Source organism: Chiloscyllium plagiosum, unplaced genomic scaffold (genome assembly GCF_037043375.1).
Source record: "Chiloscyllium plagiosum isolate Xiang-an unplaced genomic scaffold, Cpla_swu_hap1 HiC_scaffold_35, whole genome shotgun sequence".
Lineage (NCBI taxonomy): Eukaryota > Metazoa > Chordata > Chondrichthyes > Orectolobiformes > Hemiscylliidae > Chiloscyllium > Chiloscyllium plagiosum.
This window is the reverse complement of record NW_028270173.1, coordinates 50,061,182-50,076,505: the sequence shown is the minus strand read 5'-3', so window position 1 is coordinate 50,076,505 and position 15,324 is coordinate 50,061,182. Positions and strand designations below refer to the sequence as shown.

The following is a 15,324-nucleotide window of genomic DNA, read 5'->3' as shown; positions in this document are numbered from 1 at the left end:
ATGCCACCCTCACCCTGATGGCCACCTTTGTGTGTGGCTGCATCAAGCTGTGCGTGGATCCCCGGTACGCAAACACCAAGTGTCACTACGTACTGAGGTTCTACCTGTCCCCGGTGTTGCGAAGGATGGGCCTGGCCTCGCTGCCGCGGAACGCTCCGAGTAGTTGGACTGTTCTGTACCACCTGTCCTTCGTGGAGAAATTTATGAAGAAAAACACCTTTGACCCCAAGTCCATCAGGAAGTGGTCAGCACGTAGTGTCCTTGAGACCCTTCGGGAAAATGTTTACGTATGTATGGCATAACCAATTGTACAGATTATCAAAATATTTTATGAATAAAGTATATTTTTGAAATAAGAAAATTTTAAAAAGGCCTAGAGTCAGAGAGAGTTGTAGAAACATACAGCATGGAAACAGACCCTTCAGCCCAACTCGTCCATGCCCACCACCAGGTTCCCTAAACTAGATTAATCCCATTTGTCTGTGTTTGTCCTGTATTCCCCTCGACCTTTCCTGTCCATGTACCTGTGCAAATGTCTTTTGAATATTGTAATTGTACTCACCTCTACCACATCCTCTGGCAGCTGGTTCCATATACCCTCCACCCCTTGTGTGAAAAACTGGCCCGTCAGGTCCCTTTAAATCTTTCCCCTCTTATACCTCTATCCACTAGTTTTGGACTCCCCTCCTCTGGGGAAAGGCCACCTCTCATGTTTCTATGTTCCAATGAGTGCAGGCTAATCTACTCAAGCTCTCCCCATCAGACTGAACCTCCATATCTGAGACCAGCCGAGTGAACCTTCTTCAGACTGTCCTCACTACCAGGATATCCTTCCTTAGATAAAGGGCCAAAACCTGTTCACCGTCTTCCCACTAGGTCTGACCAGTGCCATCTATAGTTTTTACAAAACCTCCTTACTTTTACACTCCATCCTTTTGAAATCAAGGCCAACATTCCATTTGCCTTCCGGCTGAACCTGAACACTAGCTTTTTGTGATTCTGGGGTGAAGACCCTGAAATCCCTCTTTCCTGTGGCTTTCTCCATTTGAATGATATTTACTCCCTGAGTTTGTCCTGACAAAGTGCAAAACCTACATTTTCCCACATTACATTCCATCTGCCAAGTGTTGGCCCATTCAGTCAATCTCTTCATATCCCTCTGCAGACACTTCATGTCATCTTCATCACTTGCCATCCCACATCATTTTGTATCATCCTCAAACCAGACTGTATTACATTCACTTTTCTCTTCCATGTCATTAGTATCTTTTGTAAATAGTTATGGCCCCAACACTGATCCCTGTGGCAGTAGTTACAGGCTGCTATTGTGAAAACGCTGCCTTTATTGGAACTCTCTCTCTTTAATTCCTTTGCTATTCCTCTATCAATGCTAATATACTACCTCCACCATCATGGGCTCTTATCTTATTGAGTAGACTCATGTGAGACATTATCAAAAATCCAAACATTTCACCCACTGCTTCCGCTGTATCTATCTTGCTTGTTCCTTCCTCAAAGATTTCTATTTATTTTTCGGGCAGGATTTCCCCTTCACAATGCCATGCTGATTCTGCTTGGTCATGCGTTTATTTCTAGATTCATTTTCCCAACAATAGATATTGAGCTGACTAGCCAAAAGTTATCATTTTTGTTTCTTTTTTTTAAATAAAAGTGGCAGTTTTCTAATCTTCTGGGATTTTTCCAGAATCGAATAATTTCCAGAAGATTCAATGCATCAACTTTCTCTTTGGCTACTTCCTTGAATACGCTGGGATGCATCCCATCAGGTCCAGCTACAGCTACAAGCTGGACTACATTCTAGACCTCACTGGGGACAGAAACATCAGACATTTTGAAAGCCTTGAAGCTATTCTTTGAGCACTCCATGACTGATTATACAGAACGGAAATGTGCTGGACATCAGATCCCTGAAGGAGACAACGAATAAGGATCAGTCCGGTGATGGCATTGAGGTATCTGGCTGGGATCTCAGAGTCAGGATAACTGAAAGCTAATCTTGTTGGAGATACGAATGTCTTTTGAGAGGTCCCACCATGACAGCGCAACTTCTGAGAGAGGAAAACCTTGCTCGAGAAATCTATTGCCATGTGCAGAAGCTCTGAGGTTGTCAATCAAAGCTGGAGAGGATTAACGGACAAAGACAAGGTTTTGCATTATGCTGAGACTCTGTCCCGGTAAACAAGAACAGCATAATGGGAAAAACAAGAAGAAATATTTGCTGAAGGGCCAGCAGAAACATCAAGCCCAGTGGACAGGATGTCAATGTTGCAGAGGACAACACAGCAAAGAAAAGGAAGGACATCAAGTGTTGGGAAATTTGTGGTCTACACGCAAGAATCTGATTCAATTTAAACACGAGTCTTCAGCTCAAAACAGGAAAAGCAGGCCCAAACTGATTATTGCTGGAGACATGTCAGATGGTGATTCTAAACGGGTCATTCTAAACCATATAACCTGTCAGCATCACTGGGTCTCAAGGTAACAAATGGTTTGTTCTTGTTAGAATGGTGACTGCAGAAAGAGAACATCAGGTGAATGTGAACTGTCAGACAGGCGCCAGTGATTCATGCAACATCATAATCTTCACAGACACGTGTGAAGTGGCTCTATTTGATGACCTGAAAATGAATCCATCAAAGGTAAATTTGAGACCATCTAATGAAACATCACTCTTCCCAAGAGGACAAATGAAGCTGAGAAACCAATGTGATTGTCACAATAAAGACCAGCAGATCCAGATCGTAGACATTGAGTAACAATCCATTCATCCCAGCTGAAGCAAGTCTAAAGCTTAGATTGGCAATACATATCATCTCAAAGAGGATGAGAGTGTGAGACCAGTGCAGCATTTGCTGAGGAGAGATCCAGCTGCCCTCCTGTCCAACCTGAAAGGAAAGATAGTCGAGCTGGGAAAAAAGGGAATTATCAAGAAAGAGGCAACTCCGACAGAATGCATTTGCAGCATCGTGGCCATGGGGAAAAAACACCTGGAAATCTGAGAGGCTGCATAGATCCAAAGGATTTCAATGATTGTTCCAGAACAGCATCAAAGCAGACAGCATGAGAACATCAGGGATCTTCTGACAGTGGATATTATTGTGGATTAGCTGCTCATATATAGATGTGGAAAGACAGTGAAAGAAGCCATTGCACAGACTCTGATTAAAATGTAATGTGACTGCGGAGGGGTCCTGACAGATGAAGTGGAAGCTGAAAAAGGAAAAGGTGAAGGAAACTGAAGTCGAGTGCTCAGGAAATGTTCGACAGTGAGAGGATTTCACCCTGATCCTGACAAGGTGAGAGCTGTAACAAAGACATGGGGATGAACAGATGTGAGAAGTGTGCAGTGTTGTGTTGGTCACATAAACCACACAGGAAAGTTCTTGTCTAATTTGTCATGAGACTGTGAACCAATGTACAAGCTCACTCCTGAGGAGGGCCAGTGGTACTGGGACAGGAACAAGAAGCAGCTTTCGCTCAAACAACCAAGATCACCAACTTGTGCCCACACCAGGTGGGAAGGTTTCAGGGGAAAGTGGGACAGACTGCAAGGAACAGTTTTGTTGATGAAATTTTTTTGTGAACTGTTTCTAGTAATTAAGTTTTAACTGCAAATGATAGTTGACACATTTAACGTATTTTAGATAAAAAGAGATATCATTTGTGAAATGCAAATTTTATATTGTAAACACTGACTTGCCATCATCACACGACCACTTATGTTTTTCTTAGAGTTTCACCAATAAAACTGAAAAACTACTGCATGACACAAACATCACTCACTGAGGTGGGAGTATTTGTTGTCAATGTTTTTTTCTGACAGATGTTAGCATTGGATACATGGTCTCTCGGTGTATGAGTGTGTGTCTGTGTTGCTGAGTATGTGTCTGTGTGTGTGTGTATCTCTATGTGTGTGAGTGTGTGTGTGTGTCTAGTGGGGGAGTGGTGGGTGTGACAGCAGCTGAGGAGTGGACAGGGGACCTGGAGGTGGCACTGAGACCCGGTTCACAGAGGGGAGTGAGACAGAGCCTCAGCTGCTGTCACTGACTCCCCCCTCCCCCCCTCCCCCTCCAGGCAGTGTGTTCAAAGGCAGCATCTGTCAGAAGGAAACATTGACAATAAAGGTTCCTCTCCATCTGTCCCAGCCCAGAAGCTTGTGTACTAAGCCCCGGGTGAAACATTCAGCTGGTGAGCCTGCCCTCTCCTCCCTCCAATAGCTGCTGGGTCACCAGTCAGTGAAGTATTCCTGACTCCCAGCAGCTGCCTGGCCCCCTCTTCACACTCATTCAGATCCTTCCAAAAGGACACTCGTGACCCCCGGGGAATGAACACTCCCAGACATTATCAACCATCCAACTCTGAAACACACATATTAAATAAACATCACTTTGTACATCCTGAACAAAAACAGAGATTGCTGGAAAAGCTCAGCAGGTCTGGCTGCATCTGTGAAGAGAAATCAAAGAAATCAGAACAGTTCTGAGGAAGGGTCACCAGACCCGAAATGGTAACTCTGATTTCTCTGCACAGATGCTATCAGACCTGCTGAGCTTTTCCAGCCATTTCCATTGTTGTTTCTGATTTACATCATGGAGGAAGGGCTCATGCCCGAAACGTCGATTCTCCTGCTCCTTGGATGCTGCCTGACCTGCTGCGCTTTTCCAGCAACACATTTTCAGCTCTGATTTACAGCATGTACAGTTCTGTCGGTGTTTACTGTGTACATCCTGCTTGGTTTGGGGAAGGCTTCCTGGGGAGTTACATGGTCATAACCCCCTCCCAGTTCACACTGAACTGAAGCTCAAACACTGCTGATTCCAAAATCCACAATCTGCAGAGTGAATGAATTAACCCTTTCCTGTGAAATCATTAATAAATTCAGACAAATCAATGATCAACAATAATTTATTGATTGGCAACTGCAATGATCAGTCTCTGCAGTTAATTGTTGATGATAAATAATGACAGATGTTTGCTGCCATAAATACATGATTGTGAACAAATAAAATAAAGGAAGTTTACATAAAAGTTCACATTTGATCACGCTGTTTACGTAAAGTGCAAAATAGATCAGTTCAGCATAAAATAGATGAGAATAAAAATGGAAGAGTAGAAGTTAAATAGTGAGAGAGATATCAATATAACAATAAGACAGTTACAAAATTCAGAGAGACTTTAACATAAAAGTTAAAATTTCATTGCATAAAGTGCAGAAATGATTCACGTCCGACAATACAAAAACTCGCTCAGAGGGAGTTCAGGACATTGCTACATTTCAGGTCAATCACTGACCCACTGAAGACAGTGAGGGTGAGAAAGTGTGAGGGAGGAACCATCCATGAAGATCCCTCTGATGGTGACACTGCTCACATTTCTGAGACGGGATGGAAACACGACTTGAGAAGGTCTCACTTGCAGAATCAGGATCCAAACGTGCGGATCTGGGATCCACTGCTCAATCTGTGGAAACACATTTTCAGGAAAAGTCAATCTCAATCCTGAATCAACTGGGTGTGAGCAATGAGCTGTAATTCTGTGTGTCTGCTGTGATATGGAAGGATGGACGGTGATGTCCATGTTCACACTGGAACAGGAGGATCCCATTATTCCTAAATGAAGCTCCAGGAATGACCTTTAGTGGAGCTCAGGAAACCCACAAGGTCAGAAATGGACAGACACAAGGCAATCTCTTCAGGATGGGGAGGGGAGTGAAATTAGTCTGACAGGGTTTAACAGTGTCTGGGAGGATGGGACAGGGTCAGGAGGGGAGGGGAATTAGTCTGACAGGGTTTAACAGTGTCTGGGAGGGTGAGTCAGGAGGGGAGTGACATTGGACTGGCAGGTTGTAACGGTATCTGGGAGAGTGAGACAGGGCCAGGAGAGGGTTGAAATTAGTCTGACAAGGTTTTAAAGGTCAGTGAGACAGGGTCAGGATGGGAGTGAAATGAGTCTGACAGGGTTTAACAGTGACTGGGAGGGTAGGACAGGGTCAGAATGGGAGTGAAATGAGTCTGACAGGGTTTAACAGTGTCTGGGAGGGTAAGACAGGGTCAGGATGGGAGTGAAATGAGTCTGACAGGGTTTAACAGTGTCTGGGAGGGTAGGACAGGGTCAGGATGGGAGTGAAATGAGTCTGACAGGGTTTAACAGTGTCTGGGAGGGTGGGACAGGGTCAGGAGGGGAGTAAAATGAGTCTGACAGGGTTTAACAGTGACTGGGAGGGTAGGACAGGGTCAGGATGGGAGTGAAATGAGTCTGACAGGGTTTAACAGTGTCTGGGAGGGTAGGACAGGGTCAGGATGGGAGTGAAATGAGTCTGACAGGGTTTAACAGTGACTGGGAGGGTGGGACATGGTCAGGATGGGAGTGAAATGTGTCTGATAGGGTTTAACAGTGACTGGGAGGGTAGGACAGGGTCAGGATGGGAGTGAAATGTGTCTGACAGGGTTTAACAGTGACTGGGAGGGTGGGACAGGGTCAGGAGGGGAGTGAAGAATTTCCAAATAAGTCTACCGACAGAAATTGACATATCATTGACGAAATTATGAAGAAGCTGGAATAGATACATCCAAAGCTGAGAAAATAAAAAAGAATGTTTGAAATGGAATGAAATATAAAGTTACACACTCAGAAATATTCTCTTTCACTCATTGGACCCAGGATTCAATCACCCTCAGCACTGACTAACCACATTCACACAGCACAGTGCAGAAGGAATTAAGGGTGAAGGAGTGGAGGGAGAGGGAGTAGGGAATGAGAAAATAGGGGGTGAGGATTGGAAGGAGAGGTTGTGGGGGTATGGAGTTGGGGAAGAGAGGGATGAGAGGGTCATGAAGGATAAGAGAGTCATGAAGAACTGTCCCATCCAGGAGAATGTAACACTACACCTTCCAATCTCTCTCCCATCATTCCCAACACTCTGTCCCCTTAGTCACTTACTGGGAGCTGTTGTGTAGGTCCCACTCAGTGAACCTGCAGAAACAAAATAAATGTCCATTAGGATGGGGAATAATCCATTCTCAGAGAATGAGAACACGACAAGTGTGAGGGAATGGAGATTGAGTCAGAAATCCTCATTCCCACACTCCCGTCCATCCTTACACCTTATGGAGATTCTGGAGATCTCTCCCATACCATTGACATTCAGTCAGTGAGGATGTAAGTGTGTGTGAAGTGTCTGGTCGGGTCCAATCACACAAAGGACGATCAAACAGGGAACAAGATGTGTTTATACGTGTGTATCTGTGTGTTGGGGGTTTATTCAGTTCCATTCCCCACAGTGCCCCGTACTCCCAGTACTGGAGACTCCCCCACACTCACCCAGTCCCCTCAGTTCCACATTCCTCTCTCTCTGAATCTTACCTCTCCAGGGCCTTTTCCAGATGATTATTCCAAATATTGTAGCCATTGCAGCGATTAATCCAATCAAAAGTAGAAGATGGGAACGTACCACACTGTTTTCTGGGATTTCTGAAACACATTGGAATAATATCAGGATTATCTCTGTTCCTGGATCCATCCTTGGTCTGTGTTGGTTGGGGACAGTTTAGTTTAACCCACCCATTGGGAATTGATGGACTTGGTTCAATAAATTTTGCACTCCAGATCTCATTGATGGGATCGATGTCACAACTACACAGAGGATGGTATCCTTCACCAAGTCACCTTTTATTTGTATATGAACAGTCCTTGACTTTAGGATTGACTCTTTCAGAGTCAGGTAGCAGAGTGTCATCATCTCTGACACTTCCCTTTTTATTTGTCAGCCAGGGCTCCTTGATTGGGGCTGGATCAATCAGGGAACTCATATTCTCTGAGGTCCTGCTGGCTAGCCTTGTTACATCACAACTTCCCTCCCCCTCTGAGTCCGAGAACATAGGCCAGCCATTTTCCTTGGAGAGCATCCTGGGGCGTTTTAACACTGGGACAGCTTCTTCCGTGTTTAGCAGATAATAACGCCAGCATCGAATGCATAGGAGCTCGCCTCTTGTGCCAGGAGTGCCTTGGCAGGATTTTATTTTCTTCTTCCAGTGGCAAAGGCATTGAGTTGGCTCCTTCCATCATGTCCATCTCAGATTCTAAACTCTCAACAATGCTTGACAGAGATAGGGAACCCATGGGTTCTGGCAGCCTTTCTGACTGCTCAAAGGGGCAGTGTACGTTTTGCTCCTGCATTGTTTACAAATTTACAATTTTCAAATGGACCTTGCGCTGGTTCAGGACCATCGCACCTGCCTGACCTTTCCACATCACTGGTCCTGATCTCACATGGAGCATGCCTCTTTCCCATATAGGGCCATTTCCATCATTCTTACACCAAAACTCCTCCCCTTACTGTGATGATACTGCGACTTTGAGAGGTTATTTTGTCCTGTTTCTTTTTAAAGAGAGGTTGTAAGGCAGAGGTGTCGAGTTGTCTGGTTGGAAAGCCAGTGAAGTGACTGGCTTATGAGGCCTTGGGTTTTTTAAAGCAGGAACAATAGAAGCAGCCTGGATGGGTGTGGCCAGCTCTCGGACCTAGATTTCTAGTTTGTAGTTTGTAGTTTTTTAGCTTTGTGATTCAGCATCAGTTACTGTTGGAGTCTCAACAGGCTTGGAATGACAGTAAATGTCCCCTTGCTGCTCCTCTCTCTGAGCTTTCTCTTGAAGCTTTTCCTTCTGGCTTGCTGCAGTTACCTGTGAGACAAATCTATTTTCTGAACTTTGCCAAGGGGTGTGTTTATGGGATGTTACTACATTGAATCATTAATTAGTAATCGGTACTGTGTCTATTGATTTGTTAATTTTTCTGAGATTTGTGGTATTCTAAATTCCACTTTCTTTAGTTATATTTTAGCTCAAGTGATCGATAAAGTGTGTTTTGCCTAAAGCTGTGTAGTGTGACCAATCGAATTGCATCTGGAACACAGCACTTTACATTTGCCTTTAAAATAAGATAAAGTTAGGCTCCAGGCTGCCTTCTTAAAATATATTGCAGGAGTCTGGTCTGATCCTTAATTCCCTGCATCAAACAGTTTCTCTTGTTTGATGGAGACTTGTGTCCAGCATTGGTGTTCCTGAGGCCATTACACCCGACTCCCACAGGTCTGGGAAGATCAGATTCAACCTGGTGGAGAGTCTTCTACCCATTAGCAACTCTGCTGGTCCCAACTCTGCTGTTGCATGTGGGGTAATCCCATAATCAAATAAGAACCATGATACCTTGGTAACTATCAAGAGGGTAGTCTGTTTTTCAAGCCAGCCTTTAAAGTTTTTCTGCCAGGCCATTCAATGTTGGGTGGTATGAAGCTGTCCTTACCTGAAGAATCTCATCCCATTTTAAAAACATGACAAAATTTCTGGTTTGTAAATTGTGGTCTGTTACTTGTGCTACCTGGGAGGCTTTATCGTGCTACTGCAGAGGCTTTAAACTAGTAAGGGGATGGCTCAAATCAAAGTAACAGTGAGTAAAGAGAAAGGGCTGAGGCTGGTACAGCAGGTAAGGGGAACAGCTCAAATAGTCAAAACAGGCAAGAGCTTGGCAGTGACCAAGGTCAGAATGATAAACTGCATTTACTTCAATGTAAGGGGTCTGTCAGGTAAGGCAGATGAACTTAGGGCATGGTTGGGAACATGGGACTAGGGTATCACCGCTATTACAGAGACATAGCTCAGAGATGGACTGGACTGGTATCTCAATGTTCCAAGGTATAGATGCTGCAGGAAGGTTAGAAAGGGGGGGAGGGCAAGAGAGGAGGACAAGATTTTGGTTCAGGATAACATTACAGCTGTACTTAGGGAGGCATATATTGGGAGATTGACCAGTGAAGTTATATGGGTGGAACTGAGAAATAAGGAGGAGATGATCAGCTGGTTGAGATTGAATTATAGCCCCCAGTAGGCAGCAGGAAATTGAAAACCAAATGTGTAAGGAGATCTCATATCTGTAAGAATATTCGGATGGTAACAGTAGACTTTAATTTCCAAACATAGACTAGGGCTGTCATTGTGTTAAAGGCTTGGATTGGAAGGAAGTTGTTAAGTATGTCCAAGAAAACATTCTTCTTCAATATGCGGATGTACCAACTGGAGAAGGAGTAATACTTGAACTTCTGTTGGGAAAAATTGTAGGGCAAGTGAATGAGGTGTCCGGGGGAGCATTGTGGTGCAAGTGATCATAATTCTATTAGTTTTAAAGTAGTGATGGAAAAGGATAGAACTGATCAAAAAGTTAAAGTTCTAAATTGGAGTAAGACTAATTTGGACAGTATCAGACAGGAACTTGCAAAAGGTGATTGGAGGGAGGCTATTTGCAGGTAAAGGGATGAATGGGAAGTGGGAGGCCTTTAAAGATAATGAGGTGCCCTAAAGATAATGAGGGTCCAGAGACAGTATGTTCCTGTTAGTGTGAAGTGTTACAAAGTCAAAAGCCTGTCTGTTCACTTTAAAATAGAAAGTGTTTTCTGAAGTTTGAAGTAAACTTCAAGAGCAGGCTCAGCTGCCTGAATGGAAAGACTGGGAGACGAGCTGTTCCAAAATAGATACATGCAGCAACTGGCTGTTAAATAGTTACCTGCAGCTCCCCTTGCACCCAGCCCCCGACCTGAAGAAGGGTTACACCTGAAAGGTTGGTTTCTCCACCTCCTGATGCTGCCTGGCCTGCTGTGTTCTTCCAGCCTCCTGCCTGTCTACCCTGAGGTTTGCTTGCTGTTTTGACAACAACTCGAATTTAACTGATCAGTTTAAATTGTGCCGAGGATACTAAAAACCCAACTAAGTTTGAGTTTATTGTTTTGACACCTGGAAACCAATCAAATTATAAGAATTTAGTGTGTCATGGAAGCTATAAAACATGGGAGTTTTGAAAATTTATCAGAAAGCAACTGCCATCAATCCGCGGAGCAACTGCCCATCTGACATCTTGCTCTCAAAGAAATTAGAAACAGTGTCTATCAAAGGTACCTTTGCATGTGAAACATCCTCGCAGTAACAAAGAAAGAAGACAACCCCAGGGAGATCAGCAGAGGGAAGACTGAAGACACCGAAGAAGATAGAGAGTAAGTGGTCTTGAGATTAAGTTAATGTAATGTTTAATAAGTGTGTTATTGGAATAGCTTTTTTTTGTAGAGTTGGGGTCAGATCGGAAGAAATTAAGAGAAGCGGGGGGGCGGGGAGGGGGGTTTGGATATGTGAATTTTTTTGGTTTAATGTTCACTATTAGAGTTAGGAAAATAAATTGTTATTCTTTTTACGTAACAGAGGGGTTTGACCACGGCATGATAATAGAAGGACAAGGTTGGTAGATGTAGGGAATGCTGGAAGACTTGAGAAATTGAGGTTCTGGTCAAGAAAAAGAAAGAGGCATAGACAGGTATAGACAGCAGGGTCGAAGAGTGTGGCACTGAAAAAGTACAGTCAGCCAGGCAGCATCTGAGGTGCAGGAGAATCAACGTTTCGAGCGTAAGCTCTTCATCAGGAATGAGGCTTGTGGCCCAAGATAAATGGGAGGGGAGATTGGGTGAGGGGGAGGAAGCTGGGAATGCAATAGGTAGATGAAGGTGGGGGCAAAGATGATAGAGGAGGGTGGAGCGGATAGGTGGGAAGGAAGATGGACAGATAGGACAGTTCAAGAGGGCGGTGCTGAGTTGGAAGGTTGCTTCTGGGATTAAGGTGTGGGGAGAGAAAATGAGGAAACTGGTGAAATCCACAAAGATCCTCTGTGGTTGAAGATGAGGCGTTCTTCCTCCAGGCATCGGGTGGTTAGGGTTTTGTGGTGGAGAAGGCCCAGAGACTTGCATGACCTTGGTAGAGTGAGAGAGGGAGTATTTGCTAATGGTAGGCAGTTCAATGCATCCACATTCGCTACTCAGCCTCCCAGGTGGTGTTCTGGCTTGCGATTGGCCCAAAATTACAGGGTGGCTCTGCCTTGTCCTCTTTAAGCACACCAAGTAGTCCATGATTATCACAAATTTTAATTCATAAAGGTATTGGTGGAATGTCCTGACTCCAAATATGACCATCAATCCTTCCTTCTGTATCTGGGTGTATTTACGTGCTGCTTTGGCCAAAGTCCTGGATGTATATGCTCTTGGATGTTCCTCTCCACTGAGTCACCATGAGCTAATACAACTCCAATGCTGTGCGGGAAGACATCACATGTCAATACTAGATCTTTCTTGGGATCATACAGTGCCAATCCTTCGAGAATGACAGTTGTATTGTTCCTTCATTGAAAGCTCGGTCTTATGTTTGCAACCATTTTCCAGGCTGATCCTTTCTGTCACGAGTTGATGTTACGTTGCCAGGACGGAGGCCAGGTTATGTACAAACTTTCCAAAATAATTTACCAGCCCAAGCTATGACGTAAGTTCCTGGACAGACGTAGGAACCAGAGCACCTTTGATCTCCCTCACTTTATCTTCCAACAGGTGTAACCCAGAGTTTTCGAATCTGTATCCCAGTAGATCATTTGGGATACACATTTTTCCCTTCTTAGGCAAATGCCTGCCTTGGAAAACCACCTTCGGACTATATCCAGTTCTCTGACTGCTCCTTATTAGTTTTCCCTGTTATTGGCTAAATTACCATCTAAGTAAATGGCGACCTGGGGTAGACCATGCAAGATGTTCTCTATTGTCCACTGAAAGATCAAACAGGCTGACAATACCTCAAATGGCAGTCTTGTACCTTGGTACAATCCCTGATGGATATTAATTGGAGCATATGTCTGGGAACCTGGTCTAATCACAATTGCAAGAAAGCGTGGCTCATGTCCAGCTTTGTGAAGGAGAACTCCCATCCTGCACCAACGTTGTGCACAAATCCTGAGGGGCTGGCTATCTATTCTGCTGTCAAAAGCAGTTTACACTTTGTTTAAAATCCCCTCAAAGGCAAACCGACCCAGTGGGCTTCAGAACCATTCCAATCACTGCTGCCTATTCCACAAACTGGACTGGTTTGATAATTCCTTCACTTTCCAGCCTTTTAATTTCTGCCTTGACTTTTGCCTGTCAGGCCAATGGCACTGGGCAGGCCTTACAGCATCATGGGATTGATTCCTGGTCAACATGCCAGGTGGCCTGGCTCCTCTGATAACCCTGGATCTTCCTGGATGACCTACAGGTAATTAAATTGAATTTCACTCAAGCAGCCATTTTCTAATTGAAACATATTGAGCCATTCGGGGTGAATCTCTCACAACTGATTTCTCCCCATTAAGCTTGGATTTGAAGCTTTTAGCACAATCACTGGTCACTGAACCAGCTGCCTTCCGTGAAAGAGCGGAACTGAAGTTGTACCCCTATTCTCTGAAGCTTCCTCAGTTTACGTTCTCAGTCTGGCCAAGATCTTGTGCAAAGTTAAGGGTTGGAATTCAGAGTGAATCTTGTTAAAGATTGGTTCTGTGATCACTGATCCAGCTGCACTCGGATCGCCCTCCATCAGAACAGAATGACCAGTTAACCAGACATTTAAATTGGTTGGTTCTGATTTTGATGTTAAGAAGCAATTTAACTGTTCCAAACCAGATATGGACGGATTTTTCAGGTTACCCTCCAGGATACTGGCCTATAAGTTATCTCACTCACTTTAAGCCCAGTCGGGCTCTTTTGCTGTCTCAATTCCATGTACCAACAGAAACCACAATGACTTGATGGCCAGGATCTTGAAGAAAATTCTAACCATTTGCCAGGGCTTGGTTTGGGGTTTTGCTGTGAGCCAACCTCAAGTCCCTCTGATTGATATGTCTTGAGTGAGGCTATACAATTGCCTGCACTTCGGCGGTGTTCCCCAAGTTAAGTTGGATTGTCGAGGGATCCACTTCCATTGGAATGCCCTGCAACTCATGAGCTCCACTTGCTGCATTTTCCAAAGATAAAGCCTGCTTGAAGTCCTGTTGGGACTCAGCCAGTAGGTGTTTTTGCATAGTTACATAATTAATTGCAACATAGTGACATCATTAATAACATCATAGTTACATCAGTAATTCCACATTTAATTCTCCATGCATCTCATTAAAGGTTCAGCCAAATTCATGTGCTTCTGTCAGTCTTCTTAACCAAGTCAGGAATCCCAATGTGGATTCCCCTGGTTCTTGAATTGCCAAATAAAAACAATTGTGTCCCAGAATTAGAGGAAACTTTTGCTCATAATAATCCTGAATTATCTCCATTAATTCTTGAAAGGTTTTAGTATCTCGTGCCTCAGGAAAAGCTAGGATCCTAATAACAGAATAAGCTGCAGCTCCACAGGCTGTCAGGAGAATTACTTGTTGCTTTTCGTCTGCCATAATGTCGTTTGCCCAGACAATGTGCCGCATTATTTTCACAAACTGGGCCCAGTCCTTGATCGCAGGATTGACGAGTCAAGTTTCCCAAACAAATGCTTCCCTGACTGAAAGGTGCCTGTTGTGAGCAAGTTTCTTCACGATCATGCTTTACCCCCATTGCCCCTGAAATAACCCTACAGAAGCTAGCATTCACTCACCAAGCCACTCATTATTTACACATGACCCGTCCTTGACGTTAGTAGTACCTCATTCAGATTCAGCTGCCAGACCCTCAATACCTTTGACACTCACCCTTTTTTTAATGTCAGTCATGACTCCCTGATTGGATCAGGTTAACGGCCCAATCAGAGGCCTCCTATTGACACGGTGCAGCTGGCTGACCTTGGTACAATCACGACAGGAATAATCTGGTGCTGGAACCTGGGACAAGGGAGAACCACCTTCAAATTAGACTGAAACCATTTAGGAGGGAAATCAAGAAGCACTACCTCAGAAATTCACTAATGGAAATCTGGAGTTTTCGAACCAAAATGCTGTGAGCGCTGAGGATCAATTGAATATTTCCAACCTGAGGTCAGGAGGGTTTTGTTGGGGAAGTGCAGCAAAAGACATGGAGCAGGAATGGGTAAAGGGAATGAGGGACAGATCAGAGATATCTCAATGAGTGGTGGAAAAGACAGGATGCACGCACATACAGACACACAGACACACACACACAGACACACACACACAGACACACCAGTCCCTTACCCCACTGATAGAGCTGGGCCTCTGTCAGGCTGCTGTGGTCAATGTGACAGGAGTATTGATCCTCATCCCCAGCATTGATCTCAATCTCTTTCTGGATCTGATGGGTCCCATTGTGGTTTGGTCGTATCCCCGAGGATTGGGTCTCAGACATGACCTCTCCATTCCTTAGCCAGGTCACCTCGATGTCTACAGGATAAAACCCAGTGACCAGGCAGGAGAGAGTGAGCGGCTTGTCCTGACCATTGGGCTCCCTCCTGGAGATGAACACTTCAGGCTGAACTGTGATG

General features: G+C 44.5%; 1 protein-coding gene across 1 annotated transcript in view; it reads right to left on the bottom strand.

Moving 5' to 3' along the window:
- Positions 1–4,908: 4,908 nt before the first annotated feature.
- Positions 4,909–15,324, bottom strand: part of LOC148140831 (uncharacterized) — a 49,781-nt gene continuing 39,365 nt past the window's right edge. Inside the window, 4 exon segments of the mRNA XM_087979036.1 lie at positions 4,909–5,481; positions 6,961–6,993; positions 7,384–7,491; positions 15,038–15,316. Coding sequence (XP_087835162.1) covers positions 5,477–5,481; positions 6,961–6,993; positions 7,384–7,491; positions 15,038–15,316 — 425 coding nt within the window. The 3' untranslated portion in view covers positions 4,909–5,476.